This window comes from Ranitomeya imitator, chromosome 8 (assembly GCF_032444005.1).
Source record: "Ranitomeya imitator isolate aRanImi1 chromosome 8, aRanImi1.pri, whole genome shotgun sequence".
Lineage (NCBI taxonomy): Eukaryota > Metazoa > Chordata > Amphibia > Anura > Dendrobatidae > Ranitomeya > Ranitomeya imitator.
The window spans coordinates 182,547,888-182,564,276 of record NC_091289.1 but is presented as its reverse complement, the minus strand read 5'-3'; the positions used below and the strand labels follow the sequence as shown (position 1 = coordinate 182,564,276).

At 39.8% G+C, this 16,389-nt stretch overlaps 1 protein-coding gene across 1 annotated transcript in view; it reads left to right on the top strand.

Moving 5' to 3' along the window:
• Positions 1-16,389, top strand: part of LOC138648135 (pneumococcal serine-rich repeat protein-like) — an 89,898-nt gene that overhangs the window by 56,368 nt on the left and 17,141 nt on the right. The window contains exons 22-25 of the mRNA XM_069737640.1: positions 850-1,590; positions 3,600-4,340; positions 8,364-9,119; positions 13,862-14,995. Of these exons, the coding sequence (XP_069593741.1) occupies positions 850-1,590; positions 3,600-4,340; positions 8,364-9,119; positions 13,862-14,995 (3,372 nt within the window). The remainder of the gene's footprint in view (positions 1-849; positions 1,591-3,599; positions 4,341-8,363; positions 9,120-13,861; positions 14,996-16,389) is intronic.

Below are 16,389 nucleotides of genomic sequence, written 5' to 3'. Positions count from 1 at the left end.
AATCAATTTCTGGTACTGACTTCTGATAATGATAATATCTAGTTGTTCTGACTTTGGATCTAATCCTGGTTCTAAGTAGTTCTTCTGATACTGTTCTTTGTCTATGCCTCACTTGTTTCCTGGTTTGGATTCTGGTTTTCTCCTGGTTTGTGTTTCTCATCCTGACGGGTTCATACTTGTTAATTCTAAATCTGATTCCACATTGGATTCAATCAACTGGTTTTACTTCTTATACTGAGTTTCCACTGTTCCTGAAGTGAAACATCTGGTCCTGACTACAGGCTACATCTTCTCGTTCTGGAATTGTAAGCTGACTTTGGATCTTGTTGCTGCCACTTAATCTCTACTAACAGTTACAACTATTCGGAGATTACTCAGAAGTCTGTGAAGCCGGGGATTCTTCTTACAGGAAAAATATAATGCAAACTAAATTATAGGACTTCTTAAGTTCTGGATGTCAATTTTGCTGGCCCTTGGTCAACCTGGTCAAAGTACAGGGTCTAACAGCCTTTTCTAACGCCAATTCATCTAATGGTAAAACCAAATGGGATGCGCCTTCAATGGAGGGAAATGGAAGGAAGTTTTAATGGAATTAACAAGTTAACATAGTAACAGAAATGCAAATGTCTACTAATGCAGCAATAACAGGAGGCTAAAACGAATGTCTTTAATTCTCTTTTACTGCAGAAAACATAACACTGCAATTCATCTGTACATCTATAAAGTACAGCAGAGATTTACAAAAAACATTGCTTAACAGCGTAAAATGCAACACATATCTACTGCAAATAGACTTAATCAAGTTAATTTTAACTCATGTGTCTTCTTCCTATCTCCCAACTAACGCAGCTGCAATCACTGGTTCAACAGCTATTTCTAGATCTGAAATAACAACCACATCTGGAACAAGAACTTCTCAGGAACCTGGAACGAGCACAAGAACATCTTCACATAGTGGGTCCTCCACTAGTGTTAGTGTAAGCTCAAAAACCACATCTGGGACAACTGGTCCAACACTACCAGGAGATACAACAAGAGCTTCAAGTAGTGTCTCTACTAACCCAAGTGGTAATACACAATCAGGAAAGATTACTGATCCAAATGTGACCGGAAACACTGAATCCACAGCAAGTGTTTCTCCAGCATCTGGACAGACTACAAAATCTACACATAGTGCATCTACTGGTCCAGGTCTAAGCTTCACAACCCCATCTAGGACAAGTGGTGCTTCAGTACCTGGAGAGATAACAAGTTCTGTGACTATTAACCCAAGTAGTGTTACAGGATCACGGAAGACTACTGATCCAAATGTCACTGTAAACACTCAATCCGGCACAAGTCATTCTCTAGTAACTCGGCCGACTACAAGATCACCAGGTAGTAGTGCATCTACCATTCCAAGTGGGAGCATAAAAACCACATCTGGGGCAAGTGTTCCTACAGTATCAGGAGAGACAACAAGAGCTTCAAGTAGTGTGTCTACTAACCCAAGTGGTAGTCCTGGATCAGTAAAGACTACTAAACCAAATGTGAGTGGAAACACTCAATCCATAGCAAGTGCTTCTCCAACATCTGGGAAGACTACAGGAGGTGCGTATAATGATCCAATTGTAACCTTAAAATCCCTGCTATTTGCAATAAGAGTTAAAGTTAATCCGTCAGTAAGCTCTTTTGGTGGTAGAGTTTGTAACGGTCCTAAGAACCCTTCTTAATGATATGAAGAAATCTAAACAGGCTGCCAATCATCTGACAAACGGGCAAAACCCTCGCTCATCAGTTGAAATTATTTTATGGTGCTCCACAAAAGACTATTGTTCTCATGTAGATAGGACTCGCGCCGCCAAGAAAAGTGGCAGCCGATGTGCCCTGAGTGATCTATTGCAGATCTATTACAGATTATTCAGTGGTCATCTGAAGCCGGGGCAGCTCGTGTATCCACATCAAAGCTCGGAGCTTGGTAGATAAAAGTTAAGAGTAACAAACATCACCAAGAGAACAAGCATACTGATAGATTCACAGTTACCACATTCTCCTGCCAGCCGTGTACTGTGATATATAGAGCAATTTATTTTTTTTTACAATTTTTACAATTGTAAAAATACATTTTAGCTCAATATACATACATCTAAGTTTAGTCATATTCAAAGCCTGGACTAAAGATCCACTTACAGGGTCTGATTTACGTCCTTGAAGGAGAGCTGATCGAATATGTATATGTTCATATAGGCTCTTGATTAGAAATAATGTTAAGTCCGTTTATTCACCAGTTATTTGCTCATGTAAATAGACCATAAAGAGGACCTGCCACCAGGTCAAAATTATCAAAGTGGCCAGTTTTACTCTTATTTTATTCTTGCTGTTTCCTTTTGTATTCTGTATTCTTAACTGTGTAAACATTTTCAGACTTGGAGGCCTATGTTATTGTATTTAGTATGACCAATTTTTATTGCTCTGCATAAATACACTGTAATTAACAACCCCTTATTAATGACTAAAAAAATAAAAAGACCTATATGTCTGGGAACGATTGATGGATTCTTTTGCAAAAAAAATACTCAGAGGAGCAGCAGAAATGAAATAACAGCAGAAACTGGCATCTTTTGAGCTGGTGACAGGTTGTCTTTGAATCTGGAATATCCTGAAGCATTGTTTCCTTCTTCCTCTTTCGGTGGCTGATTTAAAGCCTAACAATGCTCCTAGGGGTTTTTTGTACATATTTTGTGATCTAAAGTCCTAATCAGCTACATTTGGGTCCTGTTTATTTCCTAAATCAACTTCTGATAACATCTACTCGTTCTGACTTTGGATTTAATCCTGGTTCTAAGTGGTTCTGATACTGTTCTTGTCTATGATCTGGACCTCACTTGTTTCCTGGTTTGGATTCCGGTTTTCTTCTGGGTGTGTTTCTCATCCTGATTGGTTCACACTGGTTAATTCTAAATCGGGTTCCACATTGGATTCAATCAACTGGTTTTGCTTCTTATGCTGAGTTTCCACTGTTTCTGAAGTAAAATATCTTGTCCTGAATAGAGACTACAACTTCTGGTTCTGGAACTGTAAGCTGACTTTGGTTCTTGTTGCTGCCACTTAATCTCTACTTACAGTTACAACCATTCGGAGATTGCGCAGAAGTCTGTGAAGCTGGAGAGTCTTCTTACAGGAAAATTCTAATGCAAACTAAATCATATGATGTCTTAAATTCTGAAAGTCAATTTTGCTGGCCCTTGGTCAAACTGGTAAAAGTACAGGGTCTAACAGCCTTTTCTAACGCCAATTCATCTAATGGTAAAACCAAATGGGACGCGCCTTCAATGGAGGGACATGGAAGGAAGTTTTAATGGAATTACAAGTTCACATAGTAACAGAAATACAAATGTCTAACAATGCAGCAATAACAGGAGGCTAAAACGAACATCTTTAATTCTCTTTTACTCCAGAAAACGTATCACTGCAATTCTTCTGTACATCTAGGAAGTACAGCAGAGCTTTAAAAAAAAAGTTGCTTAACAGCATAAAATGCAGCACATATATACTGCAGATAGACTTAATCAAGTTAATTTTAACTCATGTGTCTTCTTCCTATCTCCCAACTAACGCAGCTGCAATCACTGGTTCAACAGCTATTTCTAGGTCTGAAATAACAACCACATCTGGAACAAGAACTTCTCAGGAACCTGGAACGAGCACAAGAACATCTTCAGATAGTGGGTCCTCCACTAGTGCTAGTGTAAGCTCAAAAACCACATCTGGGACAACTGGTCCAACACTATCAGGAGAGACAACAAGAGCTTCAAGTAGTGTGTCTATAAACCCAAGTAGTAGTACAGAATCAGGAAAGACTACTAATCCAAATGTGACCAGAAACACTCAATCCACAGCAAGTGTTTCTCCAGCATCTGGACAGACTACAAAGTCTACACATAGTGCATCTACTGGTCCAGGTCTAAGCTTCACAACCTCATCTAGGACAAGTGGTGCTTCAGTTCCTAGAGAGATAACAAGTTCTGTGACTATTAACCCAAGTAGTGTTACAGGATCACGGAAGACTACTGATCCAAATTTGACGATAAACACTCAATCCAGCACAAGTCATTCTCTAGTAACTCGGCCGACTACAAGATCGCCAGGTAGCAGTGCATCTACCATTCCAAGTGGGAGCATAGAAACCACATCTGGGGCAAGTGTTCCTACAGTATCAGGAGAGACAACAAGAGCTTCAAGTAGTGTGTCTACTAACCCAAGTGGTAGTCCAGGATCAGGAAAGACTACTAAACCAAACGTGACGGTAAACACTCAATCTACAGGAAGTGCTTCTCCAACATTTGGGAAGACTACAGGAGGTGTGTATAATGACCCAATTGTAACCTTAAAATCCCTGCTATTTGCAATAACAGTTAAAGTTAATCTGTCAGTGAGATCATTTGGTGGTAGAGTTTGTAATGGTCCTAAGAACGCTTGTTAATGATATGAAGCAACCTAAACAGGCTGCCAATCATGTGATGAACGAGCAAAACCCTCGCTCATCAGTTGAAATTATTTTATTGGGGTCCACTAAAAATTATTGTTCTTGTGTAGATAGGACTCGTGCCACCAAGAAAATTGGCAGCCGATGTGCACTGAGCGATCTATTATAGATCTGTCACAGATTATTCAGTGCTCATCTGAAGCCGATGGCTCGAGTATCCACATCAAAGCTCGGAGTTCGGTAGATAAAAGTTAAGGGTAAACAAACATCACCACCAGAACAAGTATACTGATAGATTTACAGTTACCACTTTCTTCTGTCAGCCGTGTACTGTGATAATTAAAGCCTGTTGGAGCCAAATAGCTACTAATATTTAATGAAACACAATTGTAAGAATGAATTTTAGCTCAATATACATACATCTAAAGGTACCTTCACACTAAACGATATTGCTAGCGATCCGTGACGTTGCAGCGTCCTCGCTAGCGATATCGTTCAGTGTGACACGCAGCAGCGATCAGAATCCTGCTGTGCTGTCGCTGGTCGGGGCTAGAAGGCCAGAACTTTCTTTGGTCGCTGGCTCTCCCGCTGACATCGCTGAATCGGCGTGTGTGACACCGATTCAGCGATGTCTTCGATGGTAACCAGGGTAAACATCGGGTTACTAAGCGCAGGGCCGCGCTTAGTAACCCGATGTTTACCCTGGATACCATCCTAAAAGTAAAAAAAAACAAACACTACATACTTACCTTCTGCTGTCTGTTCCCGACGCTGTGATTTCCTGCACTCACTGTGAGCACAGCGGCCGGAAAGCAGAGCAGTGACGTCACCGCTCTGCTTTCCGGCCGCTGTGCTCACAGCCAGTACAGAGAAGCACAGCGCCGGGGACAGACAGCAGAAGGTAAGTATGTAGTGTTTGTTTTTTTTACTTTTTGGATGGTAACCAGGGTAAACATCGGGTTACTAAGCGCGGCCCTGCGCTTAGTAACCCGATGTTTACCCTGGTTACTGGCATCGTTGGTCGCTGGAGAGCGGTCTGTGTGACAGCTCTCCAGCGACCAAACAGCGACGCTGCAGCGATCCGGATCGTTGTCTGGATCGCTTCAGCGTCGTTTAGTGTGAAGGTACCTTTAGTTTAGTCATATTTAAAGCCTGGACTAAAGATCCACTTACAGGGGTAATTTACATCCTTGAAGGAGAGCTGATCGAATATGTATATGTTCATATAGGCTCTTGATTAGAAATAATGTTAAGTCCGTTTGTTCTCCAGTTATTTGCCCATGTAAATAGGCCATAAAGAGGACCTGCCACCAGGTCAAAATTGTCAAACGTGGCCAGTTTTACTCTTATTTTATTTTTGCTGCTCCCTTTTGTATTCTGTTTTCTTACCTACTTAAACATTTTCAGACCTGGAGACTTGTGTCATTTTATTTAGTACACCCAAATTGTATTGTTCTGCATAGTTACACTGTAATTAATGCCCCCTTGATAAATACCAAAAGAGTAAAAAGCCCCATATCTCTGGGAACGATTGATGGATTCTTTAGCCAAAAAAAAAAATACTCAGAGAAGCAGCAGAAATGAAATAACAGCAGAAACTGGCATCTTTTGACCTGGTGACAGATTGTCTCTAAATCTGGAATATCCTGAAGCATTGGTTTGTACCTCTTTCGGTGACTTATTTAGAGCCTATCTGTGCCCCTAGGTTTTTTTTGTACACATTTTGTGATCTAAAGTCCTAATCAGCTACATTTTGGGTCCTATTATTTGCTGAATCAACCAACGTCTGATAACATCTACTAATTCTGACTTTGGATCTAATCCTGGTTCTAAGTGGTTCTTCTGATACTGTTCTTTGTCTAAGATCTGGACCTCACTTGTTTCCTGGCTTGGATTCTGGTTTTCTTCTGGGTGTGTTTCTTATTTTGGCTGGTTCACACTGGTTAATTCTATATCTGGTTCCGCACTGGATTTAAGCTCCTGGTTTTGCTTCTTATGCTGAGCTTCCACTGTTCCTGAAGTGAAACATCTGGTCCTGACTACAGACGACATCTTCTGATTCTGGAACTGTAAGCTGACTTTGGATCTTGCTCCTGTCACTCAATTTCTACTAACACTTACAACCATTCGGAGATTACTCAGATGTCTGTGAAGCCTGGGAGTCTTCTTACAGGAAAGATATAATGCTAAAAACAAAAAAAAAAAAGGATTCCTTAAATTGTGGACTTCAATTTTGCAGGCCCTTGGTCAATCAGGTCAAGTTACTGGGTCTAACATGTTCGAGTCATAATATAGAGGGAAAAGGAAGGAAGTTTTAACGGAGCTAACAAGTTCAAATAGTAACAGCAATGCAAATGTCTAACAATTCTGCAATAAGCGGAGGCTAAAAGGAACATCTTCAATTCTCTTTTACTCCAGAAAACGGATCACTGCAATTCTTCTGTACATCTTCAAAGTACATCAAGAAACTTCAAAGGCAAAGTACACATGTAGATAATAGTCAATGTGATGTACAGTTACAAAAGAAGTTCAATCACCACCACATGTGTAAAAAGGACAAAAATGGGGCATATCGGTAAATTAGGCAATAGGAAACAAAGAAAAAAAACAAATTCAAGAGTCCAGAATAGATGAAAGGAATATCTTTATTGACATAATATAATCAACATTAAAATGAGGTACGGGTAGGAAAAGTAACCAGTGGAGAAGCGGACACGACACATGAGGGATGAGAAAAATATTAATAAATATGTATGGACAGTAGCAGCACAGATTATATTATGAATTGTGAAATAATTTAGAGAGTGCCAATGTGCAAAATTGCAGACAAAAGGCCTGAAGATATCAGTATATCATATACATAGTAATTATTGCTGCAAAGCCATAATCGTATGAAACAAGCATATACAGGTATACAGTATATAATAAAAGGCAATGCAAACAGTAAGAGGAGGGAAGGTATCTGAAGTGCATGTGCAAATGATGCCTAGAAATGGATAGCAGCGGGCATTGTGTAATGAAACAGAACGGTGACAAAAAAAGTTAATAAGGCTCAAAATACTTCTTATACAGATAATCTGCTGCTATGGAAGATTAATACCAGTTGCTAGTGGAATTGTCCCTTGGATGTGCCCACCCTGACGGGCGTTTCGGCATCTGCCTCCGTCAGGGAGTAGATACCTGACGAAGGCAGATGCCAAAACGCGCGTCGGGGTGGACGCATCCAAAGGATAATTCCAATAGCACCAGGTATTAATATTTCATAGCAGCAGATTATCTGTATAAGAATTAGTTGGGGCATTATTAACTTTCTTGTCAGTGTTCTCTGTTTCATTCCACACTGCCCGCTGCTATCCATTTCTAGGCATCATTTGCACATGCACTTCAGACACCTTCCCTCCTCTTACTCTTTACATTGCCTTTTATTATATACACCTGTATATGCTTGTTTCATACTATTACATATGGCTTTGCAGCATTAATTACTATGTATATGATATACTGATATCATCAGGTCTTTTGTCTGCAATTTTGCACGTTGGCACTTTCTAAATTATTTCACAGTTCATAATATAATCTCTGCTGCTACTGTCCATACATATTTATTAATATTTTTCTCGCTCCTTGGGTACCGTGTCTACTTCTCCACTGGTTGGTTTTTCCTATCCCTACCTCACTTTAATATTGATTTTATTATATCGATAAAGTTTTATTCCTTTCATGTATTTTGGGCTCTCGAATTCATTTTTTTTCTTTAAAGTACAGCAGAGCTTTAAAAAAAAAAAAAAAAAATTTGCATAACAACGAAAAATACAGCAGATATATGCTTCAGATAGACTTACTCAACTTCATTCAATTATAACTCATGTGTCTTCTTCCTATCTCCCTATTAACGCAGCTGCAATCACAGGTTCAACAACTACTTCTAGGTCTGAAATAACAATCACATCCGGAACAAGAACTTCTCAGGAACCTGGAACGAGCACAAGAACATCTTCAGATAGCGGGTCCTCCACTAGTGTTAGTGTAAGCTCAAAAACCACATCTGGGACAACTGGTCCAACACTATCAGGAGAGACAACAAGAGCCTCAAGTAGTGTGTCTACTAAGCCAAGTGGTAGTCCAGAATCAGGAAAGACTACTGATCCAAATATGACTGGAAGCACTCAATCCACAGTAAGTGTTTCTCCAGCATCTGGGCAGACTACAAAATCTACAAATGGTGCATCTACAAGTCCAGATCTAAGCAACACAACCCCGTCTAGGACAAGTGGTTTTTCAGTACCTGGAGTCATAACAAGTTCTGTGACTATTAACCCAAGTAGTGTTACAGGATCACGGAAGACAACTGATCCAAATGTCACTGTAAACACTCAATTCACAGCAAGTGTTTCTCCAGCATCTGGGCAGACTACAACATCTACACATGGTCCATCTACTAGTCCAGGTCTAAGCTTCACTTCTACTATTCCAAGTGGAAGCGTAAAAACCACATCTGGGTCAAGTGTTCCTACAGTATCAGGAGAGACAACAAAAGCTTCAAGTAGTGTGTCTACTAACCCAAGCGGAAGTCCAGAATCAGGAAAGACCACTAATCCAAATGTGACCGAAAACACTCAATCCACATCAAGTGCTTCTGGGAAGACTACAGGAGGTGCGTTTAATGACCCAGTTATAACCTTAGACATCCCTACTGGCTATAAGAAGAGTTAAAGTTAATACATCAGTGAGCTCGTTTTGGTGGTAGAGTTTCTAACGGTCCTAAGAACGCTCATTAATGATAATCAAACAGGCTGAAAAGGCTGACAATCATCCGACAAACAAGCAAAATGCTCATTCATCGGTTCACATAATTTTTTGTGCTAGAAAAAAAATCATTGTGCTGCCGAGAAAGGTGGCAGCTGATGTGCTCTGAGGCATCTATTACAGATCTATTACAGATTATTCAGTGCTCATCTGATACCGAAGCGGCTCAATAAGAGTTCACTAGATGAAAGATAAGAGTTACAATCACTACCACCGGAGCACGCTTACTGATGGATTCATGGTTACCTCTTTCTGCTGCCAGCCGTGTACTGTGATATAGAGATCCTGTGGAAGCTTAATGGTTAAAATGTTTAATGAAACCCAATTGTAAAAAGTAATTTCAGCCCAAAATACAGACATTTAACTAAAGGAAAAGATCCTATAAAAAGTTTTAAGGAAGATACAAATCAATGTAGGGACAGGCTAAAGTTTATTGTACAATGATTATTAGATGATCAATTCTGTCTTCACCACAGCTAATAATGGTTGTATCTAAAACCTGGACTAAAGACCCACTTACAACCTGTAATCCTAGTCCCAGTTGACCCCGGTACTGTAGGTGATAGCTGGAAGTGACGCTGTGCTAAATCACGCTGTTCTTCCGCAATCGCTGTCTTCTCATGGCTCTTCTCGGCTTGACTGTCAGCGGAAGTCTCTTAGGCTTGGGGCGCAGAGGACTATGTCTCAGCTCTTGATAGGTGACGTCGGGTCCCAGGGTCTAGATTAGTGTAAAAAGCGGATCTTGGCCCTGACCAGCGTAGGCAGAACTTTGAGTTCCGTGGGGAATCCGGACCTTGCCAGGTGGTGACCGACACGCTGGTGGTGCAGACTTCCCACTACGGCCTGGTCTCAGCAGTGTCTCTGGAGCATGTCTGCTCCACTCTCTTACCTGGCGCCAAATCTTCCTGCGGTATGGCACGCAGGGCTTTAAAGGTAACCTGTCACCTGAATTTGGCGGGACAGGTTTTCAGTCATATGGGCGGAGTTTTCGGGTGTTTGATTCACCCTTTCCTTACCCGCTGGCTGCAATATTCGATTGAAGTTAATTCTGTGTCCTCTGTAGTACATGCCTGCGCAAGGCAATCTTGCCTTGCGCACGCACAGTATGCTTTGCCCAACTGCGGGCAAAGCCGAAAAGCATTAGTGCGCATGCGCCGGCGCACTATGTCCAGGAACTATTTTGCTGTGTTCCGGGACATAGTGCGCCGGCGCATGCGCACTAATGCTTTTCGGCTGACAGGTTCCCTTTAATATCAAGGAAATCTTTCCTGTGGGTCACCTGTTCAAGTCCAGCATCCAAAGTTGCACCTCCTGCAAATCTTCCAGCACAATTTCTTTCTCCTTGATTTCGCCTGGCTAGCAAATGGCAGTCTCCTCATTAATGGCACATGCTGTAAGGGCTCTTCAGGGAATTCAGGGCTTCCTATTACACATGAATGAGAGCTGATCGACTATATATATATATATATATATATATATATATATATATGTATATACTGATATTAGCAATAAGTGTTAAGTACATTTTTTCACCAATTATTTCCACATGTAAATTAACCTTAAGGAGGTCCTGCCACCAGGTAAAAATTGTTAAAAGTGGCCAGTTTTTGCTCTTATTTTATCCCGGTTGTTCTCCCTTATAGTCTGTTTTTTTTTTTTTTTACTTCTTAAAAATTAGCAGAATCAGAGATTTGGGTTTTGTTATTTAGTATACCCAACTCTGATAGCTCTGCATAGTTACACTGTAATCAACATTAAATACCCCCAAAATAATGTTAAATAAAAAGGTCCATATCTCTGGGAATGATTGAAGGATTTTTTTTTTTACAAAATAAATAATACTCAAGAGTAGCTTCAGTAATAAAATGAGAGCAGAAACGAGCCGCTTTTGACCTGGCTGCAGGTCGTCTTTTCATCTGGCATGTCCTAGAGCATTGCTTTCTTTTAGTTCTTTCTCTGGCTTATCTAGAGCCTAAGGGTGCACCTAGGTTTTTCTTGTACACTTTTTGTGGTCTAGAGCCCTAATCAGCTACATTTTGGGTCATATTATTTCCTGTATCAACTTCTGGCACTGACTTCTGATAACATCTACTAGCTCTGACGTTGGATCTGCAATGGCATGTAAATGTTTAGGCACCCCTTGTCAAAATTACTCTTGTGAACAGTTAAACAAGTTGAAGATTAAATGATCTCTAAAAGGGCTAAAGTTAAAGATGACACATTGCCTTTTTATTTTAGGAAACCAAAAATAAATATATTTTCATCTTTTGCATTTTAACAATTACAAAAAGGACAATGGTCAGAAGCAAAAGTTTGGGCACCCAGCATGATTAGTACCTAGTAAACACCCCTTTTGCAAGTGACACAGCTTGTAAAAACTTTTTGTAGCCAGCCAATTCTTGTTTGCGGGATTTTCATCTATTTTTCCTTGGACAATTCCTCCAGTTCTGTGAGATTCCTGGGTTGTCTTACATGCACTGCTATCTTGAGGTTTACCCATAGATTTCAGGTCAGTGGACTGTGAGGGCCATTGTAAAACCTTCAGCCTATGGATTTTGAGGTCATTTATTGTGGATTTTGACGTGTGTTTAGGATCACTATCCATTTGTAGAATCCATCGTCTTTTCAACTTCGGCTTTTTTTACAGATGGTATTATGTTTGTATCAAAAATTTGATGAAATTTCATTGATTCCATTCTTTCCTTTACCAGTGAAATATTCCCAGTGTGGCTTCAAAACAACCCCAAAACATAATTGATCCACCCCCATGCTTAATGCTTGGCGAGATATTCTTTTCCTGGACTTCTGTGCCCTTTTTCTCCACATATACCTTTTATCATTGTGGCCACAGAGTTCTATATATCCTCATCTGTCCACAGGACTTTTTTCCAAACTGCATCAGGCTTATTTAGATGTTCTTTTGTATATGTCTGACTCTGAATTTTATGGGTAAGACACAGGAGAGGTTGCCTTCTGATGACTCTTCCATGTAGGCCATATTTGTGCAGGTGTCTTTGAACAGTAGAACAATGTACCACAACTACAGAGTCTGCTAAATCTTTCTGAAGGTCTTTTGCAGTCAAGCTTGGGTTCTGATTTGTCCCTCTAGCAATCCTACATGCAGCTGTCACTGAAATTTTGCTTGGTCTTCCAGGCCTTATCTTGACCTCCACTGTTTCTGTAAATTGCCATTTCTTAATTACATTTAAAACTGAGGAAAGGGCAGCTTTAAAAAGCTTTGCTGTCTTTTTATAGCCTTCTCCTGCTTTGCGGGCCTTCACCATTTTTATTTTCAGAGTGCAAGGCAACAGCTTAGAAGAACCCATGGCTGACGTTTTTTGGCAAAAGGTTAGAGGAGGCTGGGTATTTACAAAGCTGGGAAATTTGCATCACCTGACCTTTCCTAACCATGATAGTGAACAAACCATAACCCTAACAGGCTAATTAAGGTCTTAAACCTTGGTCACAGTTATTTGAGCACATAAATCTCCTAGGGTGCCCAAACTTTTGCATCAGCCCATTTTCCTTTATGTAAGTTTTAAAATGTGAAAGATAAATATATATACAGTATATAGAGAGAGATAGATAGATATAGAGATATATAGATAGATAGATATTTTATTTATTTAGCTTAAAATACAAAGGAAGTGTGCCATCTTTAACTTTTAGGCCTTTTAGAGATCTTCTCATCTTCAACTGTTCACAATAGCAGCAATTTTGATCAGGGTTGACCAACTTTTACATGTCACTGTAATTCTGTTTTTACCTTGGTTCTGATACTCTTCTATATAAATGACCTGGACTTTAATTGTCTCCTGGTTTGGATTCTGATTTCTATCTTGGTGTATTTCTCATTCTGAATGGTTCACACTGGTTAATTATGTTGGTTTAAAATTTCCACACTGGATTCCATCTCCTGGTTTTGACTCTTAGCTTTTGATCCTGGTGTTTCCACTGTCCCCTCCGTAAATGTTAATACCTGGTCCTGAGTACAAACTACATCTTCTGGTTCTAGAGCTGTAAACTGACTCCGGTTCTTTTTCTGCCACTCAATCTCTACTAACAGTTGAAGCCATTCAGAGATTATTCAGAAGTCTGAAAAGCCGGGGAATCTTCTTAGGGGAAAAATATAATGCAAAAAAACCCAAAGGATTCCTTAGATTCTGTTCCTTAATTTAGAGTGCCCTTGGTCAATTTGGTCAGGGTACAGGATGTAACTGTTTCCAGACATAACAGCAGTCACTAATCCCAATTCATCTAATACAAAACAGTATAAACAAATGACTTTCTGCCTTGATACGGACCTTTCATAAATGGAAGGAGGTTTTAATGAAAGTGACAAGCTAAAACAGTAAGATCAAGAAAAATGCCTAACGACAATGCAATAAACGGAGGCTGAAAGGAATGTCTTCAATTCTCCTTTATTCCAGAAAACTGCAATTCTTCTGAAACATCTTTAACTAAATATATATATATATGTTATATATATATATATAACAGTGAACATACTAGCACATATGTACTGCAGATAGATCTAACTTCATTCAATTATAACTCATGTGTCTTCTTCCTATCTCCCAACTAACGCAGCTGCAATCACTGGTTCAACAGCTATTTCTAGGTCTGAAATAACAATCACATCCGGAACAAGAACTTCTCAGGAACCTGGAACGAGCACAAGAACATCTTCAGTTAGTGGGTCCTCCACTAGTGTTAGTCTAAGCTCAAAAACCACATCTGTGGCAACTGGTCCAACACTACCAGGAGACACAACAAGAGCTCCAAGTAGTGTGTCTAATAACCCAAGTGGTAGCACAGAATCAGGAAAGACTACTAATCGAAATGTGACCGGAAACATTCAATCCACAGCAAGTATTTCTCCAGCATCTGGGCAGACTACAACATCTACACATGGTCCATCTACTAGTCCAGGTCTAAGCTTCACAACCCCATCTAGGACAAGCGGTGCTTCAGTATCTGGAGAGATAACAAGTTCTGTGACTATTAACCCAAGTAGTGTTACAAGACCAAGAAAGACAACTGATCCAAATGTTACGATAAACACTCAATCCGGCACAAGTAGCTCTCAAGTAACTAGAGAGACTGCATCCACCATTCCAAGTGGGAGCTCAAAAACCACATCTGGGGCAAGTGTTCCTACAGTATCAGGAGAGACAACAAGAGATTCAAGCAGTGTGTCTACTAACCCAAGTGGTAGTACAGAATCAGGAAAGACCACTAATCTAAATGTGACGGTAAACACTCAATCTACAGCAAGTGCTTCTCCAGCATCTGGACAAACTACAAAATCTACACATGGTCCATCTACTACTCCAGGTCTAAACTTCACAACCCCATCTAGGATAAGCGGTTCTTCAGTACCTGGAGAGATTACAAGTTCTGTGACTATTAACCCAAGTAGTGCTACAGGATCAGTCAAGACTAATAATCCAACAGTGACGATAAACACTCAATCCACAGAAAGTGCTACTCCAGTATCTGGGCAGACTACACAATCTACACATGGTGCATCTACTAGTCCAGGTCTAAGCTTTACAACTCCATCTAGGTCAAGTGGTGCTTCAGTACCTGGAGAGATTACAAGTTCTGTGACTATTAACCCAAGTAGTGCAACAGGATCAGTCAACACTAATAATCAAACTGTGATGATAGACACTCAATCCACGGCAAGTGCTTCTCCAGCATCTGGGAAGACTACAGGAGGTGTGTATATTAATTTAATTGGAAATGTAACAATCCCTGCTGGCCGTACAAAAAGTGAATTAGTCAGTGAGCTTGTTTCGGTGGTAGAGTTTGCAAAGGTCCTACGAATGCTCGTTAACGATAATTGTGCTTTTTAAACAGACTGCCAATCACTCAACGAACAAGTGAAACACTCATTCATTGATTGAAATGATGAATTGTACTACACAAAACATCATCATTCTCGTGTAGACAAGACTCGCTATTCTGAGAACAATGGCAGCCGATGTGCACTGAGTGATCTATTACAGATCTATTACCGATCATTCAGCGCTCATCTGAAGCTGAGGCAGTGTCGGCTAGTGTAAACATTCTACTAAAGGATCACCAACCGGCAAACTGCAGTGCTCCACTCTCATCCACATCAAGGCTCACTCTTGGTGTAGTCCTACATCAGCTCAAAGTAGTTCAGTGGATCAAATTAAGAGTTACAAACACAACCACCAGAAAAAGCTTACTGATGGCCCTACAACTACCACTTTATGCTGCCAGCCGGGTGTTGTATCTATAGAGCCACCGGGTGCTGTATCTATAGAGCCAGTAGGAGCCAAATGGTTAGAAATATTTATTAAAACCCAATTGCAAAAAATAATTTTATCCCCAAGTAAATGCATTTAACTTAAAAATATAAAGAAGCCCTGAAGATGTCCAAATTTTATAACAAGGATTAAGGAAGATACTAATCGGTGTATGTAGACAGAGGGGGCAGGCTATAGTTTATTTTACATGATTATTTCATGGATTTTAGTCATATTTAAAGCCTGGACTAAAGGCCCTCAACAATGAATGATTTAATTTTATGAACGAGGGCAGACTACATTTATGTTCATATGGGATGACTAAAAAATAATGTAAGAAAAATATAGATATAAAAGTTCAAGTCACCCCATGTTAAAAACAAAGAAAGGGAAAAATAAAAAATAAACATATTAGGTGTTGCTCCATTCACTAAAGTCCAATCTATCATAATATTCATTATCCTAATATGTAAATGTTGCAAACAAAAAAGAAATTAAAATGACAGAATTTTTTTTCCGTGATTTCACCTCCTTAAAAAAAGTATTAATAAACAATCAAATAATCAAATGTACAGAAAAATTGGTAAAACTAAAAATGAAAACCCCACACTCTGCCCCATAAACAAAAAACTAAAATGTTACTGATCTTGGACATAAACAATATTCAGATATTATTTTCCATTACTTAAAGGGAACCTGTCACCAGATTTGGCCAATAAGAGATACAGCCACCACCTTTCCGGGCTGATATACAGCATTCTATAATGCTGTATGTAAGCAACCGATCAAACCAGAAAGAGAAGAAAAATAAATTTATAATACTTACCTGCAGGGCGG